General features: G+C 36.1%; 3 protein-coding genes across 9 annotated transcripts in view; 2 read left to right on the plus strand and 1 right to left on the minus strand.

Annotated features, from left to right (window-relative positions):
- Positions 1-1,775: 1,775 nt before the first annotated feature.
- On the plus strand, positions 1,776-9,447 carry LOC137026897 (glutathione S-transferase kappa 1). Of its 2 annotated transcripts, none has more exons than XM_067394522.1 (7): positions 1,776-1,847; positions 1,948-2,029; positions 2,276-2,392; positions 2,725-2,870; positions 3,425-3,545; positions 3,651-3,743; positions 9,398-9,447. In XM_067394522.1, the coding sequence occupies exons 1-7, from the start codon at positions 1,776-1,778 to the stop codon at positions 9,445-9,447; spliced, it is 681 nt and encodes a 226-aa protein (XP_067250623.1). The 2 variants fall into 2 exon arrangements, with proteins under 2 accessions (XP_067250623.1, XP_067250614.1); XM_067394513.1 differs by lacking the exon at positions 9,398-9,447 and adding an exon at positions 4,631-4,680.
- A 602-nt stretch (positions 9,448-10,049) lies between these two features.
- On the plus strand, positions 10,050-20,250 carry styk1b (serine/threonine/tyrosine kinase 1b). 2 transcript variants are annotated; one of them, XM_067394536.1, is made up of 10 exons: positions 10,050-10,226; positions 11,700-11,775; positions 11,907-12,080; positions 14,716-15,051; positions 15,135-15,316; positions 18,943-19,023; positions 19,108-19,316; positions 19,408-19,448; positions 19,558-19,654; positions 19,786-20,250. In XM_067394536.1, exons 2-10 carry the CDS (start codon positions 11,718-11,720, stop codon positions 19,979-19,981), a joined length of 1,374 nt encoding a protein of 457 aa, XP_067250637.1. In that variant the 5' UTR covers positions 10,050-10,226; positions 11,700-11,717; the 3' UTR covers positions 19,982-20,250. The 2 variants fall into 2 exon arrangements, with proteins under 2 accessions (XP_067250637.1, XP_067250645.1); XM_067394544.1 differs by having other exon boundaries at positions 11,717-11,775.
- A 1,414-nt stretch (positions 20,251-21,664) lies between these two features.
- phc1 (polyhomeotic homolog 1) overlaps positions 21,665-25,377 on the minus strand; it is a 21,292-nt gene continuing 17,579 nt past the window's right edge. For all 5 annotated transcript variants that reach the window (XM_067406326.1, XM_067406316.1, XM_067406335.1 and 2 more), the window contains 5 exons: positions 25,231-25,303; positions 25,031-25,118; positions 24,709-24,880; positions 23,782-24,013; positions 21,665-23,683 (listed from right to left, as the gene is read on the minus strand). In XM_067406326.1, coding sequence (XP_067262427.1) covers positions 23,532-23,683; positions 23,782-24,013; positions 24,709-24,880; positions 25,031-25,118; positions 25,231-25,303 — 717 coding nt within the window. In that variant the 3' untranslated portion in view covers positions 21,665-23,531. The remainder of the gene's footprint in view (positions 23,684-23,781; positions 24,014-24,708; positions 24,881-25,030; positions 25,119-25,230; positions 25,304-25,377) is intronic.

Consider the following 25,377-nt stretch of genomic DNA (forward strand, 5'->3'; position numbering starts at 1 on the left):
CTTGTCTCTCTCTCTCTGCCAGTAAAAGGCTACATATCAACAATTTTGATGACATCACTTTGCACTTCAGCTTCTCATGTTTTCTTTCCAATCAAATGCCCTATAGAGTCTGAAGCATCCCATTGCAGGAAAAATGTAATTGTCTACATGCTGACCTATTAATGTTTGTGAATGTTATATTGTGTCATTTCTTCTTAGCAAGCAATAATGACCACTGATGACTGATGAAAATAAAACATACTGTTTACTGAAGATTACACAGATGCAGTGCACACATTGAATCAGTCACATTTCTTTTTTCTTCTCTTTTTTCTTTCTGCGCTCTCTCTCTCTCACTCGCCCACTACGATTATGGGTAGACTTTTCTTAAAGCTGAACAACCTAACAAATGGCAATTTAAACTGTTTTTTATTATTAAAGGGGACCTATTATGCCCCATTTTACAAGATGTAAAATAAGTCTCTGATGTCCCCAGAGTGAAGTATGTGAAGTTTTATCTCAAAATACCCCACAGATAATTTTTTTATAGCATGTTAAAATTGCCTTTTTTAGTGGTTGAGCAAAAACGCACCGTTTCAGTGTGGGCCCTTTAAATGCAAATGAGCTGCTCCAAAGAGGGCAGAGCTTCAAGAGCTGATTCTCTGGTGTCAGGAGTCAGTCAGGATGCACTATAATGTCAGAAACTGCGAATATATTCTGCATGGAGATAGATCAGGTATAGTTTAGTTAAATTACAGTTATAACTTAGATTGTCTCCTTGTTTTTATCCACTATATTACTACAAGCCTGTTGTACCGTCCGAATGATGGCCAAAACTTTACAGATGAGTTTTTATGACGTTTATTGTACTATACACAAAATATGAAGCATCAGTTTTCACTCTAGAAAATCACTGTAAGAGCTTAATAAAACACAGTGCAAGTGTGCATTAAAATATTATCTCTCTCTTATCCTTGTATTATCATCAACATACATAGCGAATTACACAGAAACACTCGTTACAACTAACAGTAAACAAATATATTAAGACCTTATGCTTTTCCGTGTGGTGCTTAATAAACTGGTAAACTTTATATCCGTAACGTTAAATCAACTCTGATGAACTGTAATAACGTGCTCTCACTTTTATTGTTGCTGTATCCTGGAGACTGTAAACTGGATCAGGAACAGTTTGTACTTGTATATCCTTGAGTAACACATTTTTAGCATAACCTCTGTTTTGTATTGTCCCTTTGTATTGATATTCGTTCACTAAGCAGTCCAGTGTGAAATGATTTGCGCAGACATAAATAAATTTCGGTAGAATTGAGGGAGTATTTTCTTGGAAAACCAAGTTAAGATTTAGGAATTAAATGGAGAGAGCTATGTGGATTAATCCATCCAGCTACAGATCACCTAAAACGCTTAGGAGACATTCTCGTCAGTGCAGCAATGGTGGACTGTACAACTCGCTGTGAACTCACTCAGGGCGCTTCGATGTTAAAACGGCAGTGTCTGTCAACATTCGTGGGCGGGGCCTGTGGCTAATGTGACGTCATATTGCCAGGGATCTGGAAACGGCTTGTTCTGAGGCACTGCTTATGATTTATGGGGATTAAAAAAAAGGAGTGGGTAGATTTTTATCATTATAGGGTGGCAACACACATTTATAGTCAAACACCATGCAAAAGTGAATTTTGCATAATAGGTCCCCTTTTAAGACAATTAATTAAACATTATATTATTGCTATTATCACTCTAATTAATTCACAAAATAATTTGCATATTCATTACAGATGTTCAGTTCTGGAAAGGTGGTCGAGTTATTCTATGATGTTGCATCTCCTTACTCCTGGCTGGCATTTGAGGTGCGTAATTTTTTTTTTTTTGTTTGGCCATTAACATAGTTAACTGAAATGCAATCTGCTAAAAATGTTTTAATATAAGTGTTGATTTTTTTGTTTTAAGGTGCTGTTTCGCTATAGAAATGTTTGGAACATCGACATCGAACTGAAACCAGCATATATACGAGGAGTTTTACATGGCTCAGGTAATGGGGAAACAAAATAATCACAACTACATCATAGTTTTTTAGATATTCCAGACAGTAAATGTAGGCTCTCTTTTATATTTAATCACTTCATTAAAACAAAAATACAAACAAAAAAAAACTAAATGTGAAGCTACTGGGAGCAATAATCTAACCACTGAAGAAGAATTTGTAACATACATTTGTCAACTGTATGTGACACTTTGTATATGTTTTATAGATTTATCAAGTTTGTTTTTTCCCTAGGTAACCGGGCTCCGGTATTGATCCCTAATAAGCTTCTGTACATGGCCTCAGATCTGAAGCTGCTGTCTGAGTACTTCGGGGTCCCTATGTTTCAACCTTCAAACATTTATGAGAAAGGTATTCAAGCCACATTTCTCTATGATGGCAGTCATGATTTATAATTTTTATAACAGATTTATAATGCACCATGCAAGCCATACTTGTTTTCTTTCTCTCATAAAGAAAAATAATTATTTGCTGTTTCCACTGTATTTTTGTATTGTTTTATGGGAAAATATTTTTCCATGACATTGGAAGCCCCTACAAAGGCACGTACAGTAGTGCTAATGCTAAATTTTGTGCAAATTTAAACTTAAGTTTTGGCACTTAACTTGTCCAATTAGATTGTTATTACACTCTAAAAATAATATTATTCTCTCTTTTTCTCCCTTTCTCTCTTGCCATCTCAGACTCTTTGAATGCGATGCGTTTTGTGACAGCTGTAGCAGAGAAGGACAAAAAGGGAGACGTGCTGGTGGAGAGGGTGTCAAGAGAGCTCTTTAGAAGAATGTGGTGCACTCATCAGGACATTATGCAGCCTGCCTCATTCACTGAGGTATCATATATCCAAGAATAAGAAATTAAACTAAATAAAAGAAATAAATGGCACATGGTAATCATTAAAGGGTTAGTTTACCCAGATTTTTTGTCATTAAGTACTCACCATCATGTCGTCCCAAACCCATAAGATCTTCACTTGTCTTTGGAACACAAATTAAGATATTTAGGTTAATATTAAGGATGAAACACTGCAGTCACGTTTACTATTTTATCAATGTCTTTAATACCTTTCTGGACCTCAAAAGGTGCAATGATGTTGCTGCCTATGTGTGGATCAGATACCCTCGAATTTCATCAAAAATATCTTAATTTGTGTTCCGAAGACAAACAAAGGTCTTATAGGTTTGGGACAACATGAGAGTGAGTACTTAAAGACAGAAATTTCATTTTTGGGTGAACTAACCCTTTAAATTATTACTCCATACAATTATACACGTGAGAAAATTTCATGATACATTTTAGCACCAAAGTCATATCTATCTAGCGAAGACAATAAAACTATTTTCTGGTAAATTACAGTGTTCTCCAATGTCTTTCTGATTTGCACAGGTGGGATTAAAGGCAGGTCTCTCGGCCAGTGAGGTGGAGAAAATTCTGACCCTCGCCAAATCTCAGCCAATCAAAGACAAGCTGAAGAGTGTCACACAGGAAGCACTGGAGAATAAGGTCAGTGCTTTTACTTGCATCTCTTCACCCTTTGTTTTTCCACACCAAAATTTGTTTGTTGTAAAAATATGATAAAACATCCTTACACAGTTTCTCCCCATTTTTGCAGTGCTTGGTCTTCCATTCATTGTGTGTCATGTGAACGGAAAGGCTGAGGTCTTCTTTGGTTCTGATAGATTTGAGCTCATGGCTTATTTCATTGGTAACTATAAGGAAATCAGATGGTTAACTGATTAACCGATTAACCATCAACTTGTCTGACTAAGCCATCTTTTCTTTTTCTTTTTTTTTACATTTTAATAACATTTATGTTTTCCTTTTTATATTTAGAAGGGCTACTCCAACTACTGTCATGATAAAATAAATACAATTATTTAAAAAGCTGTTATCTCTCACAAGATGAGTGAAGTATGCTGGTATTCATGCATTGATTGGTGAAATTTTATGCCTATATCACTTTCCAGTCATAGTCTATGTGTAGCACTACAATGACCTGAACAAACTGACTGCAGATTAAATTGTAAAAAACAGTTTATTGAATAACGTATGAGTTAAGTAATTGGGTTAATGATGACTAAAAACAAAACAAAAAACTATGCCATGTATTACTTTTTATGGCAAGTAGTGTGTTTTAGTCATTTATGCATTAAGTCTCTGGCAGAGTGAAGATTCAAAAGCATATATGTAATGTACCACATGAAGATTACACTTGCAAAATGAAAACTGACATATTAAGTTTAAATCTTGTTTTTTGTTTTTCTGCCAAATGAAGAATTTAGAATTTTCCTTCAGTGTTTTTGAAATTCACCCAGTAAAGATTTGTTGACAAAAAATGGGCCTGTCATGTTTGATCACACAGGTTTTATCATGTGTTTGTCTTGTTGGTTAATTTTAACCAGTTAAATATGCTAATCAGTTGCTAATGCTAATAATGGTGATAATCTAAGGATTTGCCAAAATGTGCATTAATGGAAATATATTTTTATTATATTTATCTTGTATTTTTATATTTACCATACAATTTTCTCGATTATTTACTGTGCTGTATCATGTTCATTGTCCAATCATTCTCTTTCTTTTGTCCTCCAGGGGAGAAGTGGATGGGGCCTTATCCTGCCAAACCCACAACCACAATGTGATCACTACTTCTCCATATTCTGTATATTTCAACAAGTTCTAAATAAAATTTTGGTGGTGCAAATTCACATGGTTTTAGTTCAACAGCACGCACACACACACGCACACACACACACACAATCAAAAAGATTAGATATATGTGCCAGCGAGACAGAAATAGTAAAGTAAGTTATTAAAGTCTAAATTATATAATTATATATTTAATAATAAAAATTTCCCAGCACCTGACACCAATCACTAGCCATCAAGAGCACTATAAGAGCACACACTTCACATTCAGTGATCCTACAACAAGGACTACAGACTATTGTTTAGCGATTCTACCTGCTCCATGTCTCCATTTCTCCAGCGATCCCTCTCTACTCCAGTAAGCCTCTACTCTTACCAATATACTCTCCTGTCTGGACCATCCCAGGAAGTGTGTGCTCTCCACATTCACCATCCACGTTTCCAACTGCAACACAGTAAAGACTTCTATTATTATCCAGTCATTCTCCCCAACCTGTTCAATACCTGTGTGCTCATTTTCTAACTATGCAATAAACCAGTTTTTTTCACTGTCTATCTGCCATTGAGTCTGGTAATTCAGTGAAATCAGGTAAAGTGGGCTGTTTAAGCTCAATGGGTTTACACTTTCAGAGTATAACAATGGTCTTAAACACTTTCTTTAAGTGATAAAATAGTTTTGGCTGATGCAATATGACACTAATGATTGTGGCCACACCTCAAAGGACGACTCCCTCAAAGTGGAAAGTAGAAAACCTATTGACAAAAGATTTTCATTTCTAAATTATAAGGTTGCTCACAAAATGTAAACAAATATTGTGACAGTTCCTGTTTTGTTTGTTACTACAGTTAGCAGGGAATAAAATGCAAAGAGTAACATTTTTAAAATGTTACTTTTGCAATATTGTTACATTTGTGGGTTACAAGTACAATATGGTTCCTCTTATTCAGTTTTTTTATAGCCTATTCGTTGTTGCATATGTTACAGTAGCATTTTAAAAATGTTTTATTTTAGATATTCAGATTTCATAAAATGTAATGCCAATGCATGTTCAATCCATTTTTTTTAATTTTATACATGAATTGAGTACATTTTATTCAGCCTACAGGCTATATGTTTTTGGGGTTGTTAAATATGTTGTTGAATATGTTTGTTTGATAATGTATCAAACCATGTGTGTGTGTTTTTTCTTTCTTTTTTTTTTTTAATTTCTAATTAGTATACAGGATTTTTTTTTTTTTAAATTTCTAATTAGTATACAGGATTTTTTTTTGGGGGGGGGGGGGGGGGGGTGGGGGGATAAGGGATGGCCCACTTTACCCGAAAAAGAAATTTCAGGAGTCTGGGATGTGCTGGAGAAGAATTTACAGAGTGCTCACCTCTTGCATTGTCAATACAACACAATACATTCTGTTGTTTATTTTGAGATGTGCTTTGGATCATTGTCATGCTGGAAGATCCAACCACGGCACAGTTTGAGCTTTCTGACAGGGTCAGGTGTTAATATCCGCTGGTACTTGATGGATTTTATTATACATCCACCACCATACTTTACAGTGAGGATGAGGTACTTTTCTACATGGCTTTGTTCTGTCTATCCCAAACAGTATTTTATCCAAAAAGCTTTATTTTGGTCTTATCTGACCATAAAACACAAAAGTTCAAGTAACACCTGCCAAACTAGGTGCATGAGATTGCTGTTTGATGTCATTTAAAGCTTTTTTTATTGTAAAAATACATTTATCCCAACAAGTTTTGGTTATATAGGTGATGTCTGATCATTGTTTTAGAGACTTTTTGACCCCAAGACCCAACAAGTATCTGCAATTGTTTTTAATTACTGTAATTATTGCCCAGATAGTGGAAATGATTATTCCAACATTTAAACTATTGTATATCTTATAGCTATTTCATGATTTGTGCAGCTCAACAACCAATTCTCAGGTCTTTTTCCATAGTAATCTTCTTCATATTTAGAGCCCAGTGAAACAGAAAGTCGTGACTTATCACTTATTTGTTCCTGATCACCAAATTGAACTTAAAAACGCATGAATGGGATTGGGAATACTTCAGTTAGATTTTTAACCATTTGAATTTGTATGCTGGAATACAAACCCGATTCCAAAAAAGTTGTGACACTGTACAAATTGTGAATAAAAACAGAATGCAATGATGTGGAAGTTTCAAATTTCAATATTTTATTCAGAATACAACATAGATGACATATCAAATGTTTAAACTGAGAAAATGTATCAAAAAAAGTTGATTTTAAATTTCATGGCATCAACACATCTCAAAAAAGTTGGGACAAGGCCATGTTCACCACTGTGTGGTATCCCCTCTTCTTTTAATAACAGTCTGCAAACGTCTGGGGACTGAGGAGACAAGTTCCTCAAGTTTAGGAATAGGAATGTTGTCCCATTCTTGTCTAATACAGGCTTCTAGTTGGACAACTGTCTTAGGTCTTCTTTGTCGCATCTTCTTCTTTATGATGTGCCAAATGTTTCCTATGGGTGAAAGATCTGGACTGCAAGCTGGCCATTTTAGTACCCGGATTCTTCTTCTATACAGCCATGATGTTGTAATTGATGCAGTATGTGGTCTGGCATTGTCATGTTGGAAAATGCAAGGTCTTCCCTGAAAGAGACGACGTCTGGATGGGAGCATATGTTGTTCTAGAACTTGGATATACCTTTCAGCATTGATGGTGCCTTTCCAGATGTGTGAGATGCCCATGCCACACGCACTCATGCAACCCCATACCATCAGAGATGCAGGCTTCTGAACTGAGTGCTGATAACAACTTGGTTTGTCCTTGTCCTCTTTAGTCCGGATGACATGGCGTCCCAGTTTTCCAAAAAGAACTTCAAATTTTGATTCATCTGACCACAGAACAGTTATCCACTTTGCCACAGTCCATTTTAAATGAGCCTTGGCCCAGAGAAAACGCCGCAAATGCGCTTCTGGATCATGTTTAGATATGGCTTCTTTTTTGACATGTAGCGTTTTAGCCGGCAACAGCGAATGGCACGATGGATTGTGGTCACCAACAATGTTTTCTGGAAGTATTCCTGAGCCCATGTTGTGATTTCTATTACTGTAGCATTCCTGTACGTGATGCAGTGCCATCTAAGGGCTCGAAGATCACGGGCATCCAGTATGGTTTTCCGGCCTTACGCACAGAGATTGTTCCAGATTCTCTGAATCTTTGGATGATATTATGCACTGTAGATGATAATAACTTCAAACTCATTGCAATTTTTCTCTGAGAAACTCCTTTCTGATATTGCTCCACTATTTTTCGCCGCAGCATTGGGGGAATTGGTGATCCTCTGCCCATCTTGACTTCTGAGAGACACTGCCACTCTGAGAGGCTCTTTTTATACCCAATCATGTTGCCAATTGACCTAATAAGTTGCAAATTGGTCCTCCAGTTGTTCCTTATATGTAGATTTAACTTTTCCGGCCTCTTATTGCTACCTGTCCCAACTTTTTTGGAATGTGTAGCTCTCATGAAATCCAAAATGAGCCAATATTTGGCATGACATTTCAAAATGTCTCACTTTCAACATTTGATGTGTTATCTATATTCTATTGTGAATAAAATATAAAAGTTTATGAGATTTGTAAACTATTGCATTCCTTTTTTATTCACAATTTGTACAGTGTCCCAACTTTTTTGGGAACGGGTTTGTATATAGGCCTATACATATCAGAAAATAGAAGCTGAGAAATAAAAAAAGATTTGGTTCAAAATGAAAGAATCATTCATGAAAAACTAATTTACAGTAAAATGTCTTCTGTTTACACGTACACTCACCTGAAATCAAATGCTTGCGAACGAGGCTACTGTATATTAAAAAATTCCATGTATTACACTGTCAAAAGTGTGTGAGCATGTGGAGTTTGTACATGTGCATGAGCGCATTTCATAAGTATAGACTACTGCATGTAGATAGCCTACATAAAGAGTTTGCATGCTTAGGCGTTTTAAGGTATACTACGCAATATAATAGATGTAGGGCCTATCATTCTGCAAGAGTAACATTAGAAGTAGACTATCATTCTGCATTTCACATTGCTTTCTGTAAGCATTTCATGTGTTTGAGTTTTCAGTAGTAGCCTACACACACTCACACACACACATATATCATATGTAAGCTGCGCAAGTGTTTCATTCATGTATTTATGAGTTTAAGTTTCACATCAGGTCTTGCGTGCTTCTCTTTTTTACTTGCTGCACGAGTAAAAAATGTCCTCTCGCAAGACTAGTAAAGAACGGAATGTTATGCTTAGTTTTTTGGCAGTAGGCTTAATCCAGGCCTATACTTTCCAGTCATAGTAATGACCTGGAAATGGATTAAATTGTGGACAACTGACAGGCTCAAGTTCGGAGAAACAGGTGTTGCGTTTATTAATACATAGCATTGAGGAACACATCGATCCATCCATATAATTCTCCTCACCACTTGTTGGGTCGTGGGGATGCTGGAGCCCATCCCAGCGTCTCGGTCTAAAGACGCGCCGAAAACCACACCATGGACAGGTGGTCAGTCCATCACAAGAACAGAGTGTCCTAGACAGACACGCGATAAAACGCCATCGAGGACACTGTGTAATTTGCACCCTGTACACAAATAATATCTGAACTCAGACCTACAGGAAATTTTGTGTCTTCATTTCACCAGCCCTGCATGTCTTTTGTCTTTCAGGGGAGAAGTGGATGGGGCCTCACCCCACCAAGCCTACAGCCACAGTGTAACAACTACTTCTCCATATACTCTGTATATTCACTAACTCCTGAATAAAAGTGGTAAAAATTTATTGTTTTTAAGTCATAGTTAAAGCCATCAGCTGTCATATACTGAATGCAATGGTTGAACAAACCTTTTTTGTTCCAAATCATAAACACTGAGTGAAAGGTAAACCTGCAGGTCCTCTTTAACTCTGTTTAATGCACACTGGTTGTGTCTGGATGTCTGACTCTTCCAGAAAAACTCGAGGAGCTGGATAATCAGGTTTCAGTTTGGTTTGATGCAGGAAGAAGAAAATGCCACATATGCTTTACATGATAGATGATTAGGTTAATATAAAATTAGAGGGGAGGTCTGAGCATTTAATCATTAGATATATGTGTATATTCACAGGGTGAGACAGCTAAAAATGATACACTGTTAAATATATAAAGGGCTTGGCATATACCCTTTGATGGGTAAATAATGTTTTTAGCAACCCAGTAAAGGAGGGTGTTAACAACAACAGCAAATGACGGAGCACAGGTGAGGAGGGTGGAGCTAAGCAACCAACAAAGGTGTGACCTAGACAAACACAAGCAGACTTAAAGTACACCGTAAGGAAATTCTCTAGAAATGAGGAAGGGGATGAATAAGAGCGACCGATGACACTGCATAACATTTGGAATACAGTGGTGATGTATTCAACAATGGGATATGATTTTCATCATGGAAAACTATCTGATTAGAGACAATCTGAAACTGAATATTACGGAGTAAGACCACCTACAACCACAGTGTCCAGCAGGTAGGCCAGTAGAGACCTGCAGACAAAATGACCACATAGTTTATGGCTTAGAAAGACGTGATTTAGTGCTTGTGTTTACAAGGCAGGCATATGTGTTGTATTAGCTGTCAGATGAAATTGGTTTGTATTGCACAGAACAAATTTGATGATGTCAAAACATTCCTCAATTATGTAAAAGAAGGACAAAAGGCACTAGAGTATTTCATTACCTTTTAAAAGTTTAGGGTGAGTACAAATTTTTTTATGTTTTTTAAGCCTCACCAAGGCTCCATTTATTTGATCAAAAATACAGTAATAATGTGGAATATTACAATTTAAATGAACTTTTCTATTTTAATATATTGTGTCATTATATTAATTTATTCACGTGATGGCAAAGCTGAATTTTCAGCAGCCATTACTCCACGTGATCACATGATCCTTCAGAAATCATTCTAATATGCTGGTGTTCAAGGAACATTTCTTATTGTTGAAAACAGTTGTGCTGCTTAATATTTTTGTGGAAACTGATACATTTTTTTTTCAGTATTCTTTGATGAATATAAAGTTGAATAGAACAGGATTTATTTGGATTAAAAATCTAACATTCTAAATGTCTTTAATGTCACTTTTGATCAATTGAATGCATCCTTGATGTATAAAAGTATCTTTTTAAACACTATTTAAAATACACTTTTTAATTACTTTACTTACTGAGTAAAGATATTCATGTACAATATATCTCATTTGCTTTTATGAGTTTCTAAATGTATATGACGTGTCGTTGTGTAGTCTTTGTTAAGGAAAAATGCAGACAAACAGGTTGAGCATCATAATCCAAATAAAAGGCTTTTCCGTGTATGTGTCAGAGATGGAGCTAAAACAGTGGCCTTCAACTATAGTAACACTTATAGGCCTAGAAAGAACACATTTACTTTTTAAAGCATCACAGATGACAATCACAATTGTTGTTGTGCTGACATGTAGAAAAAAATAGATAGGGTGTGTTCATTGTTTGTTCACAAATGAGGTCCTCTCATACTGCACTCAGAACTCAATTGTGTAGCGTAGAGTGTTTGAAAATATACTTAAAAGATACCATCATCATGTACACATATATTTCACTTATGTACAGTGAAGTTTACATGTGAGACAGTATTTATTCCTCATTCTCTTTGTGGTTATTCCAGGAAAAAAACAACTTCTCTTTTTTCATGGAATGAACACTGATGATGAGAAAGATGCGTCTCAACTGCCCAAAGCCTTTTTATGCTGATTAGAAAGACCCAGATCATGTTACACTGACCCAGAAATTCAGCATACTATTTCATACTGCCATTATAAGAGATCCTGAGGAGGTTTTAATTTTTTAAATTGTAAAACCCACAGCATATTGTTTCAATGTTCTCTGCATTTGGAAATCAACCTGCAACACAGCTCTATTTTAATGAACACGTAGGTAGCTAATTAAACTCTCCAACCTTTTAAATCCAGATTCTGTCTCTGCACAGGATGGCGGCCTCTACCAGTTCTGCATATTCAGAATGTAAAACTGGAGATACATTCTGTGGTGAGTAGACCATGTCTGTCAGATAAAACAAAGGCATCATCACCATTAGATAACTATGTCACCAAAGCTGTAAGCTGCAATTTCAAACATCTCACTCATATTCCTTGCCAACATGTGATCTGCTCCCTCAGAGATCCGTGTGTATGAACAGGAAGTGATAATCGTACCAGTGCTGTTTTTGATGGCTTTCTTGGTCACGCTGGTGCTTCTGCTGCTGCTAAGGTTCTGTCCTGAGAAGGTGAATCGCTTGCAGCCTGGCTCCAGTCGAACAAACAGGACTAGGAGAAATTTGCAAGGCATTGATGGTGAGTGTCTGCTATAAGAAGCAACATGCCAAGTTTTCTGTTTTTGCAGCTGGTTAAACTGTATATACACTGCGTTCCAAATTATTATGCAAGTGACATATCAGTAAGATTTCAGTACAATAAACATTCAGATTTTAGTTTTTCCTAAGAAAATGTTTGTTTGTTTATTTATCCATGTCTTTTTAGATAACTGGTATCAATCTCAGACAAAATAATTTGCCAGATCTATGGAAACCCTACTTAGAGGTTGTTCTACATTATTAAGCAATTCACAGTTCTCATGCAATATGGGGAGGAAGAAAGATCTTTCTGAAGATGAAAAGCATGAAATGGTGCAATGTTGTGCAAAAGGCATGAAAACAACTAATATCGTGTGAAACTGAATGGAGATTATTGAATTATCATAAGATTTGTGAGTGATTTGGAGTACAGCAGATCTCGGTCAGATAAAGGCTTATTAATGAAAGTTCCTGTCAAAAAAATTAATTGTATTAAAAGAGCAGCTATAAAAAAAGCCAGTGTTGAGCAGCAAACAGGTATTTGAAGCTGCTGGTGTCTCTGGAGTCTCAAGAAGCTCTCCCTGCATGCTGGCAGTTGTGCGTAAATATGCATTTCAGCCACTCCAAACCAAACCTCACAAAGAGAAATGTTTACAGTGGGTTTAGAAATACATGAAGACTCATTTTTAAATGGTTTTATTCACTGACTAATTCCATACTACAGTGGATGGTCTAAATGGATGGATTTCTGGATGGTTGATGGTTCCAACAAGACTGTGACGTCAGCAAAGAGCTGGCGGGTGATGATTTGGGCTGGAATATTGGGAAGTGAGTTCATAACTGGCCATTTTCAGCTATCGTCTGAAAAGGAGGATAGTGCATAGTACAATGCACTATTGTACAATGCACTATCCCATGCTGCAAAAAACACCACGGCAATAAAACTGTTTGAAAATGTATTTTTACACCCACTGTAGATGTTTCTCTTTGTGAGGTTTGGTTTGGAGAGGCAAAAATGTATCTTTACACGCAACTGCCAGCCTGCATGGTGAGGCTCTCAAGACTCCAGAGACACCAGCAGCTTCAAATACCTGTTTGCTGCTCAACACTGGCTTTTTTTATAGCTGCTCTTTTAATACAATTAATTTTTTGACAGGAACTTTCCTTAATAAGCCTTTATCTGACCGAGATCAACTGTGCTCTAAATCACTCACAAATCTTATGTTAATTCGATAATCTCCATTCAGTTTCACACGATATTAGTTGTTTTCATGCCTTTTGCACAACATTGCACCATTTCATGCTTTTCATCTTCAGAAAGATCTTTCTTCCTCCCCATATTGCATGAGAACTGTGAATTGCTTAATAATGTGGAACAACCTCTAAGTAGAGTTTCCCGAGATCTGGCAAATTATTTTGTCTGAGATTGATACCAGTTATCTAAAAAGACATGGATAAATAAACAAACAAACATTTTCTTAGAAAAACTAAAATCTGAATGTTTACTGTACTGAAATCTTACTGATATGTCACTTGCATAATAATTTGGAACGCAGTGTATTTATACATACATACACATATACACAGCCTGGCCAATTTGGATTTAAATAGGCAACTACTTTAGAGTCTATGACTGGATTATTATTGCTGTGATTATTATATTTTATACAAAAACTGATGCACCTCTTAGTGGAAATAACATCACAACATTTCCATCAAGAGGTGCATAAATTTTTCATGAAGATATTTTATTGACAATGCAAGAGTCGAGCACTCTGTAAAGTCTACTCCAGCACATCCCAAAGACTTCCAATGAATTTAAGGTGCAAATTCATGTGCGAAAATGATTCTTCCTGCTCCCTCCTAACCTTTCTTTCACAGTTCGAACCTGGTCAATCTTGGCATTGTCATCGTGGAATATGGCCATGATATGTCTTCCTACATGGTTGTTTAAGAAATGAAAAGCTACACACTCCATCAGTTAGCGTTAAAAGAACTGTTCAAAAAAATATAACATGCTAGAAACATAATAATCACAGCAATAATGACCCAGTCATAGACTTCTAAGTATTTGCCTATTTAAATATAAACAGTGATCTTTTTTTTTTGGGCCAGGCAGCATAAATAAATAAATAAATAAATATATATATATATACACTTCATTTTCTCTCTGAGGTTTTGGCAATTGTATATAGTTTGTATTGTTTTCTATTACATGCAGAAATATGTATGTTACTGTTACATTTGTTGCATAACAAAATGGATGTTTACATATCACAATTTAATAAAAAGTTGATCACAAATAGAATATATTTCTTAATAACAAAATATAATGTCTGTACATAATAAAGGAATTAAATGTAAATGCTGCATGCAAACTACTGTGCTTACGTGTCGTAGCAAGGGCGTAGGAAATTATTTGATGCTGCATTTCAGCACACCTCTTTTTTACACAGTGAGACTGTTTGCACAAAATGGCATGGTTTTGATACTCAATATGTTAATTTATGTAAACATACATGACATATGATGAATAATATATTTTAAGAATCCTATTCTGCTTTTTTAATACTTTTGAGTCATCACATCCCACCTAAACAATCTCTCTCACCCTCTTTCTATCTCTTTTTGCATAGCTCCTCTGGGTCTAAATGCTCTGGAAGGTGAGCCAATAGCACTGGACAATACATCTTACATGACGTTCAACCCTACATCACAAGTTCGAGACTCCTATAGGCATGACCATGCCTCATTAAATGCGCACAATGTGGACTTTATCGATGGCGGAGGCTCTTTTGGGGCCGGAGCTTCAGCCTTCTCAAAGCCCAGGGAACTTCCACGTCAGCGACTGCCGGAGAACTTCAAAGGGGTGTCTCCTCTCCCAGCATCATACTCTCTGAAGTCAGACAGCTCCGTCTCACTTTATAGGGCTCGTATGGAAAACAGAAATGTGGTGCTGCGTGTACTTAAAGGTGCCCAAGTGGTTTATGACATTATCATAATGTCTGAGATCTTGAATTCCAGTTTCACTTTCCTTTTTTTCATTCTCATACAGATTCAGCCAGTAACAAGGAAAATCAGTCATTCTTGGGCTTTGCGGCCTTCCTTTCCCAGTTAGGGCCTCATCCCTTCTTACCGGAGCTTCTGGGAGTAATATCCCTGCGGGTCCCTCTCATTACTGTTATTGAGGAGATGGAGAACAGAGATCTGCTTGGATTCCTGTGGAGGTGTAGACAGGTGAGTGGTTGGACTTGGATGTTTTATAGCAGAGGTTCTCAACTGGTACAGTCCAGTCCAAAAGTTTGGAACCACTAAGATTTTTAATGTTTTTAAAATAAGTTTCGTCTGCTCACCAAGGCTACATTTATTTAATTAAAAGTACAGTAAAAACAGTAATATTGTGAAATATTTTTACAATTTAAAATAACTGTTTTCTATTTGAATATATTTGACAAAGTAATTTATTCCTGTGATGGCAAAGCTGAATTTTCAGCATCATTACTCCAGTGTCACATGATCCTTCAGAAATCATTCTAATATGCTGATCTGCTGTTCAAGAAACATTTAATGTGTACAATTGTACAAAATATTTGTGTACAATATTTTTTTTCAGGATTATTTGATGAATAGAAAGTTCAAAAGAACAGTGTTTATCTGAAATCTAATCTTTTGTAACATTATAAATGTCTTTACTGCCACTTTTGATTGATTTAATGCATCCTTGCTGAATAAAAGTATTCATTTCTTTAATTTCTTTAAAAAAAAAAAAAAAAAAAAATTCTTACTGACCCCAAACTTTTGAACGGTAGTGTATAATGCTACAGAAGCTTTGTATTTCAGATAAATGCTGTTCTTTTGAACTTTCTATTCATCAAGGAATCCTGAAAAAAAAAAGTACACAACTGTTTTCAACATTGAAAATAATCATAAATGTTTCTTGAGCAGCAAATCTGCATATTAGAATGATTTCTGAAGGATCATGTGACACTGAAGACTGGAGTAATGATGCTGAAAATTCAGCTTTGCATCACAGGAATAAATTACTTTGTCAAATATATTTAAATAGTACACAGCTATCTTAAATTGTAATAATATTTCACAATATTACTGTTTTTTTACTGTATTTTTAATTAAATAAATGTAGCCTTGGTGAGCAGACGAAACTTCTTTTAAAAACATTACAAATCTTAGTGGTTCCAAACTTTTGGACTGTACTGTATGTAGCTTTAGGCCACAGGTCTAGTAGGGTCATTGACAATGGGGGGGGAAATCCGAATTCAGAAAATGCAGATTAGCAAAAAATAATATAGAACATAAAATAATATCAAATAAATTGATAAGGAACCCCACAGATGACATGCGGGGTGGAAAAAAATGGTAAAACCAAATAAAAAAATTAACTAAATTGGTACGGAGCCCTGCACATGACATGTGGGGTGGGATATATAAATAATTACTTGTTCCCTCGTTTTAGTTAAAGTCCCTCAGAAAAAAAAAAAAAGTTTTTTAGCTTTTAGTATGAATGTTAGCCTTAAAGTACAGATGAAATATTTATTTTGTTAGCTCAAATTGCTAGTTTTGTGGTGAACAATTCATCCGTGCAAGTCAATCCACACAAAAAATTGTTTGGCTTCGTAATATTTCATTAAAATCTGAAAATGCTTCTCCCCTCTGCAACGGTGCCCCTTCTCTAATTACATCATTTTGACAGCTTGGGTTGAAATCGCTTAAACCACTCCCCTCCAACGGTTAGTCTGCTAAGAGCGAGAGATGGAGAGGAGGAGTGCTAAAGTGAAACTCTGCCCTCTATTCAATATTCCGTTTCACTTGGAAATACGTCACAGCACTGGAGAAAGGTTGTTTGCAACTTCCGGTTCACGCAGACTTTAAGGTTATGAATAAGCTGGTGTGTTCCAAAACAATGACAAAATTCGCATTTAGGAAATATAAGCATTCAAAACTTACAGTCTCTCACTTCCGCTAAAATGGATCACTGATTTTCATGACATCACATCGCACTTCAGCTTCTCGTCAGATCTTCTGTCCAATCAAATGCTCTCTAAAATTTGAAGTCCCGCCCAATCCTACACTATAAACAGACGATGAAGCTGTGGCTGAAATCGGTCATTTGTTCACACATTTACTTTCTACTTGGTGAATGGCACATAATGCACTATATAGAGAATAGGGAACGATTCAGACAGTGTAAATATGCTTTCCATTGACGCGAATGAAGTCTGTTTTCACATTAGTGTCACATGCGCGAGCACAATCTGCTCTGGTCCAGAGACACGAGAGCACAAAGTGGATCATATCCGTGGACTGCGAGTCGGCTCAGACCACAAAAGGTATCAGACCCATTTGAATTCTGCACAGAATGCTGTATTTTAAAGGTCCTGTTCTTCGTGATCCCATGTTTCAAACTTTAGTTAGTGTGTAATGTTGTTATTAGAGTATAAATAAAATCTGTAAAATTTTAAAGCTCAAAGTTCAATGCCAAGCAAGATATTTTATTTAACAGAAATCGCCTACATCAAACGGCCAGTTTGGACTACATCCCTCTACTTCCTTTTTTAATGACGTCACCTTAGACTAACCTCCGCCCACAGGAATACACAAGAGTTAGAGTGAGTGTGTTTGTCGCCATGTCGTCGAAACGCTGTTATTTTCATCCCGCAGTCCAATCACCGGGTCTGATTCCGGCTCAAATTGATAGGGTAAAATTAAAGACATGTTTACGATAACACTGAGCGCGTGCATCTCCACGTTATGGTGAGAGGCGTGACTTTTCCGGGCACGGTGCACTCAGAGCTGTCGAATCACAACACAGGAACCGCTGGTATTCTCGTTACGTATTTCTGAAGGAGGGACTTCATAGAACAAGGAAGTCATCAGCCCGTTTTTATGACAGTGGAAACAGCGGTATACAGATAAGTAAATTATGTGAAAAATACTGTGTTTTTTTACACGCGAAACATGAACACATGTTATATTGCACACTATAAACACAATCAAAGCTTCAAAAAAACATGAAAAACGGGACCTTTAAAGTGATATAGAGGGCATTAAGAGGAGAAATGGTTCGAGATTAGATGGAAACGGAGGTTTTACTGATTTTTTACCGAGCAGTGGTATAAACGAAACGCTATTGGGTGTTTTAAAAAATGGGTGGAGCTGTTCGATATGTCCTGCCCTGTCTTCCTGTTTCAGTTGAAATTATGTCAACACACTGAATAATGCTGCGCGTTCCAAGACACTTCAGTGCACCTTTAAATTTCATGAATAAATTGAGGGAACAAATTGATAATCTGGGAACAATTATTTTATGGCCACAATATATATCTTTTTCGGTGTGGGGCACTGTAAGTTGGTTTAACGACTTTTAAGTTTTGCTTTCTTTTATTTTTTAATTTTTAAAATGCTTTAAAAGTTTTAAAATGCTTCCTGTATGTTGACCTCAAAGGTTGTGCTATCTAAATAAACTTCATGGCATTTTGGTGCAAATTCATTTGGTTTGTTTCACGTGTTGACATGTTTTGGCTGTTGTTTATGCTTGACAGCAATGTAAAATATGGGTCTTGAAGCAAAACAAGTTGAGAACCACTGCTTTATACTGTTTGACAGGTCTGCTGCTAAATAGGAAACAGTGACTAATCAATCGATTACAAATAAGGTGTTTGAAAAAAAACAAAAAACAGAAGAAAAATAGAAGTAATTTTTCTTCTGTGTAAATACATCTTCTCAAACCAGTGTTATTTTAGTATCATTCATTTACTACTATAGTTTCTTAGAATTTATTTTATTTTCAGTAATCATTTTATGATTTTAGTTTTAGTTAATGATAATAACCCTGTCTCAAACAGGATAATGTTGGACCAGATGGCATGTATCAGATGACAGAGAAAAAGATCTACACCATGGCCTCACATGTGTCCTCTGCACTGGTGAGTACAATGTTGTTATCACCACTATCTCAGGGACAGATCCAAACATTTAGACAAAAACCTTTCTTTCTTCTTTCTCTGTAGGACTTTCTCCATAGCAAAGATCTTCTCCATTGCAACATCAAGGCTCGTAGCGTATTGGTCAGCAGGATGTGCACCGCAAAACTCTGGGGTTTGGGTGATTTGTATGCGAGGACGTCAGAAAGTGCTAATCGCAGTGAAGATCCTGGAAGAAAAAAGTGGGAGGCTCCTGAGCTTTTGGCCAAGAGACCTGCCACTCCAAAAAGTGATGTGTAAGTAAAAAGCACAATACATGTTCTGAGGAAAAGCAACTTTCAATATTTTTTAACTTCAAATCTCTAAATTTCTTGCTCTTTTTTACAGTTGGTCATTTGGGCTGCTGCTGTATGAATTGGTGACTCTTGGTGAGTGTGCTGTCTGGTTCTTTTAAGCCAACTGTCTCTTACTGTCAGAATGATTAACAAATCTCACATTTTTGTCTATACTATTTTTACATTCTTTCCATAATTTCAGGTGAGGTCCCTTTTGCTGAAATCCCTGCAAAGGAACTTCTACAGTATCATCAAAGAGCCAAAACACTGAAGAAACCAAACAACTGCTCCAACTCACTGTAAATGCACCTTTAGAACGATTTGTTTTGTGAAATTACTGTATTTATTTATTTATTGTATTTTAATTTACTGTGCATACAGTGCTTGTCTGGTACATTCAAAATATCAATTTGCTACTGTTTTTCTCCAGTTACTCAATTATCAAAGCCTGCTGTCAGTGGAAGGAGCAAGACCGCCCCTCATTGGCTGAAGTCAGGCATAAACTCCAATCTGGAGAGAAGAGTGCCAATGACAGCAGTATTCTCCGTGTGCCTGAGCCAATCAATATTGAACAGTATCTGAAGGAGGCGGGATATGGAGAATCCAACAACTACACAGTTTTCTGAACTCATACAAATACATCACATCTATATGAAAACCCTACTTTGTTTGTGGTGTACGATTACATCTCCAGTGATTCCTAAAGAGTGAACTGACTGTATATACTAACGTTAAAAAGTATTCAATGTTCATTTTAAAGAATTCTTACAAATATAAGCCTACTTTCTTTAATGTTGCCAAATTCTCTGATTGTATTTGTTATCAAAGGACTCTTTTATTGTATAAGATATTTGAACCTGCTGATGCTGTGGAAAACTAGAATGTAAAGCAATGAACCGAGAAGATTCAGCATTATTTGACTGATGTGATCAAGTAAAATTGAGATCCACTTTTTTTTTTTTTTCAGAACAAGCCAGAGCCAGTTTAATGATGCAGCCTTGTCCATTTGCACATTTTTACTCTATCATAATAAATAACAAAGTTCTGGAAGTTACTGGAAAACAACTGACTACTTGTTCGACACTATCATATGAGCAAGATTGTTAACAGTCATGCTTATATTCAAACCAACATTAGGAGTGTGATATGGCTTTTATAGAACAGTTCAATAAATAAAAGTTAAATATTGAGTAACTTACTTTCAGATACAACACTGCCGACGAAAATACTTCAAAACGAAGCCAATGAGTAATCGACGAGCGTTCAACAGAAAGGAGTTGCTGAATGAATCAGTTATTTTGAACGAATCGGTTGAGTGAATGATAAATTTGACTCACTTCTAGTCACCTGTTTCCACCTACTGGCAAAACGATGTAACCTGCAGAAATAGTCACTGAAAAATCATTGTAATAGTACAGACTGACATTAGACATGCATTTAAAGATATTTATTTAATGATAGCAAGTTATTTTTACACAATATTCATTAAAGATTCACTAAAAATACTTAAAGGATTAGTTCACTTTCAAATTAAAATTTCCTGATAATTTACTCACCCCCATGTCATCCAAGATGTCCATGTCTTTCTCTCTTCAGTCGAAAAGAAATGAAGGTTTTTGATGAAAACATTCCAGGATTATTCTCCTTATAGTGGACTTCAATGGCCTCCAAACAGTTGATGGTCAAAATTACAGTTTCAGTGCAGCTTCAAATAGCTTTAAATGATACCAGACGAGAAATAAGGGTCTTATCTAGAGAAACCATCGCTCATTTTTTTGAAAATTAAAAATGATATACGTTTTAACAAAAATGCTCATCTTGAACTAGCTCTCTTCTTCTTTTCTATTAGAATTCCGGCAGTGTAGACACTGCTAAGCATTACTGCCCTCCACAGGTGAAAGTCTGAACTAATTGTTATATACTTGCACTAGCATATTGTATATGACAATTTAGTTCAAACTTTGACCTGTGGAGGGCAGTAATACAATTAGCAGCATCTACACTGCCAGAATTCTAATAGAGAAGAGGAGAGCTAGTTCAAGATGAGCATTTATGGTTAAAATGTATAAAACATTTTTTTTTTTTTTTAGAAAATGAGTGATGGTTTCTCTAGATAAGACCCTTGTTCCTCATCTGGGATCATGTAGAACGCTTTGAAGCTGCACTGAAACTAATTTTGTCCTTCAACCGTTTGGAGGACATTGAAGTCCACTATAAGGAGAATAATCCTGGAATGTTTTCATCAAAAACCTTCATTTCTTTTCGACTGAAGAGAGAAGGACATGGACATCTTGGATAACATGGGGGTGAGTAAATTATCAGGAAATTTTAATTTGAAAGTGAACTAAGCAGAAAATGTGCATTATCTTTGAACAAAGCTGTCAATATATTTGGAACAGACAGGAGAAACTATTTTACAATAAAGACTTGAGATGCGAATGTCACAGCACCTTCTTTATTCATATTTATGCATACAAAGAAACTCAGCCATATTTTTAGAGCACCAGCACACAGCTTTCTCCGGCACTCTCTCTCTCATATACACAATCACACTACCTCATCATACGTGCTCAGGTGCTGCATGGCTCTCAAGAAAAGCTACTAATACTTGTCTATGAAGCTGTACCCAAAAATAATGATGCTATCTTTAATACAAATGAAAAATTTCCTACAATCATCTACTGTAGAAAAAAGAGAAACAATTTGTTGTTCTAGAATCAGTTATACAAGCACTCCTTCAGTCTGTGATTTAAAAAAAAAAAAAAAAACCTACTTCCATTCAGTAATACTGTGTAGTAAGAACATAGCTCCAGATTTTCCATCTCTCACAGTCTCTGAACCATTAATAGCAGTGAAAGAGGAATGAACAGAGAAAACTGCAGTATGAGATCACTAAAGGCTGAAATTACCATTTATGTTGTCATAGTGACCGCAGGAGCATCATATAGATGAATTATTTAGTGTATGGGAATCTAATTGTATTAACTTCTAACTTAACAGTGCACCGAAGACAACCGACAATCCCTTAGTCAAGTGCTGATCAGCCAAAAATAACAGTAGTGAAATGATGCTCGGATGACTGATATGGGGAAAGAAGGGAAGCCCTGGAAAAAGATGCAGCTGTCAAAGGCAACATGCTGTTATTTTTAGAAAGGCAACTTATTCACGTCTTTGACACGATAGTCAAAAACACTACAGGAATAACATTGATTACTGTCTCTAATGTCACCATCAGTCATACTTTGATTACTAATGTATAAAATAACCAACAATCACAAAAGGACACAAACATACTGACTTTAAGACCACACATTTACAGTGACTGCAAGAAAACAGATGCAAGACTCGCATGCCCATTCAAACAAGTCCCTAATATTATATATGTAGCACATTCAAAACCCAGGACAGATGTATTTTGTTTATCATCTCTAAACAAATCGATTTAGTCATGTAAAGATTATACATGATCATATTTGTGCTGTTTTTCCTTCAGGATCACTTCCAAATATCTTTCTCAAAGTGTTTGAAAACAGGACAAATTAAAGTGAGAACTAATCAGATACAATCTAGCCATTGTTGAAAACAATATCATTAATAATCAAGCTTTCACATCTAAACAAAAATAGTAAGGTAAATAATTTGCTTTTAAAGTGATAGTTCACCCAAAATAGAAAATGTTGTCATCACTTACTCACCCTCAAGTTGTTCCAAACCGAGTTTCTTTTTTTCTGTTGAACACAAAAGAAGATATTTTAAAGAATGCTGGTAATCAAACAGTTTGACGGTAGCCAATGACTTACATTGTAGTGAAAAAAATACTATGCAAGTCAATGGCTAACTGTCTGTTACCAACACTCTTTAAAATATCTTTTTTTGTGTGTGTGTGTGTTCAAAAAAAAAAACCACACACACACACACACACAAAAAACTCGTACCGGTTTGAAACAACATGAGGGTGAGCAAGTAATGACAAAAAATTTTGGGTGAACTATCCCTTTAATAAGGCATCACTTATTTTACCCTTCAGATGACATTCTCTCCCGTTCCTCCCTGTTTTGATTATCTTTAGGACAAATCTAAAGTCTTTTCACCCCATCAGTATCAGTTTCAGTTTCTCAGGCTGGTGACGGAAGTATAAAGCTCTAATCCTGCAACTCCTCTCTCTCCGACCCTCGTTCAATCCCTCAGGCTGTTGATAGACGCGCAGATTTTGAGGGCAGGACCGAGTTTGATGTTCATAGTGGACATGAGATGTTCTTCTTTGAGAAGCAACAGCGCCTGCCCATCAATCTCCTGTGACAGGAACTGGGATGCCAAGTCCTCACAACCTGACAAGAGATGTCACAATGGAGGAGTACATTAAACAATTTCGTAAATATATAGGAGAAAACAAAGCACACATCACGTGTGGCATCAGAACACTGACCTTGAAGAGAAGAAATGAACTGACACACTTCCTCCACACTCCAGCGAGCAGGGTTGCCAGATAAGAAGTGGTTCTCATCCACTGGGAGGTCACTCGGTGCCGTGTCATCCAACTGAGGACCACAGTGGGTTGGTCTCGGGCACGAGAAGGACGAGCTGGGAGAGAGTGAGAAGAAGTCTTCCTCTTCCTCACAGCTGGAGATGTCCTCGGAACGACTAGATTCTGAACGACACTGCGAAATAGAAAAAGCCATACATTTATATACTTTGTTATAAAATGTCAAAAAAGAAAAACGTATTTAAAACCAAGCAGCTGTAAAATGTAAAATGCATAAATGTTTCATTTCAGTTCCCTTTGGGTTACTTCGCACAAATGTCTACACTACTAATCAAAAGTTTGGGGTCAGTAAGATTTTTCTTTTTTCTTTTTTGAAAGACATCTTTTATGCTTGCCTCTTATGCATTTACTAGATCAAAAATACTGTAAAAACAATAATATTGTGAGAGATTATTTCAATTTATCTTTTGTATTTTAGTATATTTTTAAATATATTACATTTAAAATTGAAAAAGTTTATTCCTATGATGGCAAAACTGATCATTAATCTAGTGTTAAGTGTCACATGATATTTCCGAAATCATTCTAATATGCTAATTTATTGTTCAAGAAACATTTCTTATCATTGCTGAAAACAGTTGTGCTGCTTAATATTTTTATGGAAACCTTGATACATTTATTTCAGGATTCTTTGAAGAATAGAAAATTCAAAAGAACAGCATTTTTTAAAACTTTTTGTATAATTTTAAATGTCTTTACTGTCACTTTTGGTCAATTCAACATATACTTGCTGAATAAAAGTATCAAATTCTTTAAAAAAAAAATTAAAAAAATCGTACAGACCCAAAACTGCAATGTCCATCATCTCACCTTTACAGGAAGATGCCTGCCTGCTATTTTAGCACAGGCGATCTCAGAGCTGCTCCTGCGAGGACCTCTGCGTCTAGCAATAACGTCCTGCGCTGCAGGGCTCCCTGGTGGCCGTTCTGCACCCTCAAGACCCCTACTAACACGGTAGTGGTTACTGCAGCTGACATTGTACCTGAATCAAAAGGTTCAGAAGTCAGCGATAAAACAATACACAAATTCAGGTTTATTCATAATTAGTTAATTTTTTTCTATATATTTTTTATTTTTATTTTATTTTTTAAAAAAAATATAAATCAATGATATGAGATGATTTTGGTTTTACCTCTTGGCACAGGTTTTGGAACAGAAGCGCTTGGATCGTCTGAACTGGTTGGCTGGTGCAAATCTTAAGCAGTATTCACACTTTAACTCTGTAAGCGATATACAGACGATATATTTGTAAGAGAGACAGAGAATATAAATAATATGTCTAAACAACTTAAACAGTTTTTCCAAAAAGCTTTGAAACACACGACCACTCACTATCAGAACGTATGTTCTCTCGGTGTAGGATGGGTGGAACAGCCACAGGAAGTTCTTTCACTGGCCCAGTCACCTGTCAATCAACAGGAAAAGTTCATGAGTGTTCTATTCCTCTCAGAAGACTGGTCCATTAATTAATGAATGTTT

The sequence above is a fragment of the Chanodichthys erythropterus genome, chromosome 2 (assembly GCF_024489055.1).
Source record: "Chanodichthys erythropterus isolate Z2021 chromosome 2, ASM2448905v1, whole genome shotgun sequence".
NCBI classification, from domain to species: domain Eukaryota; kingdom Metazoa; phylum Chordata; class Actinopteri; order Cypriniformes; family Xenocyprididae; genus Chanodichthys; species Chanodichthys erythropterus.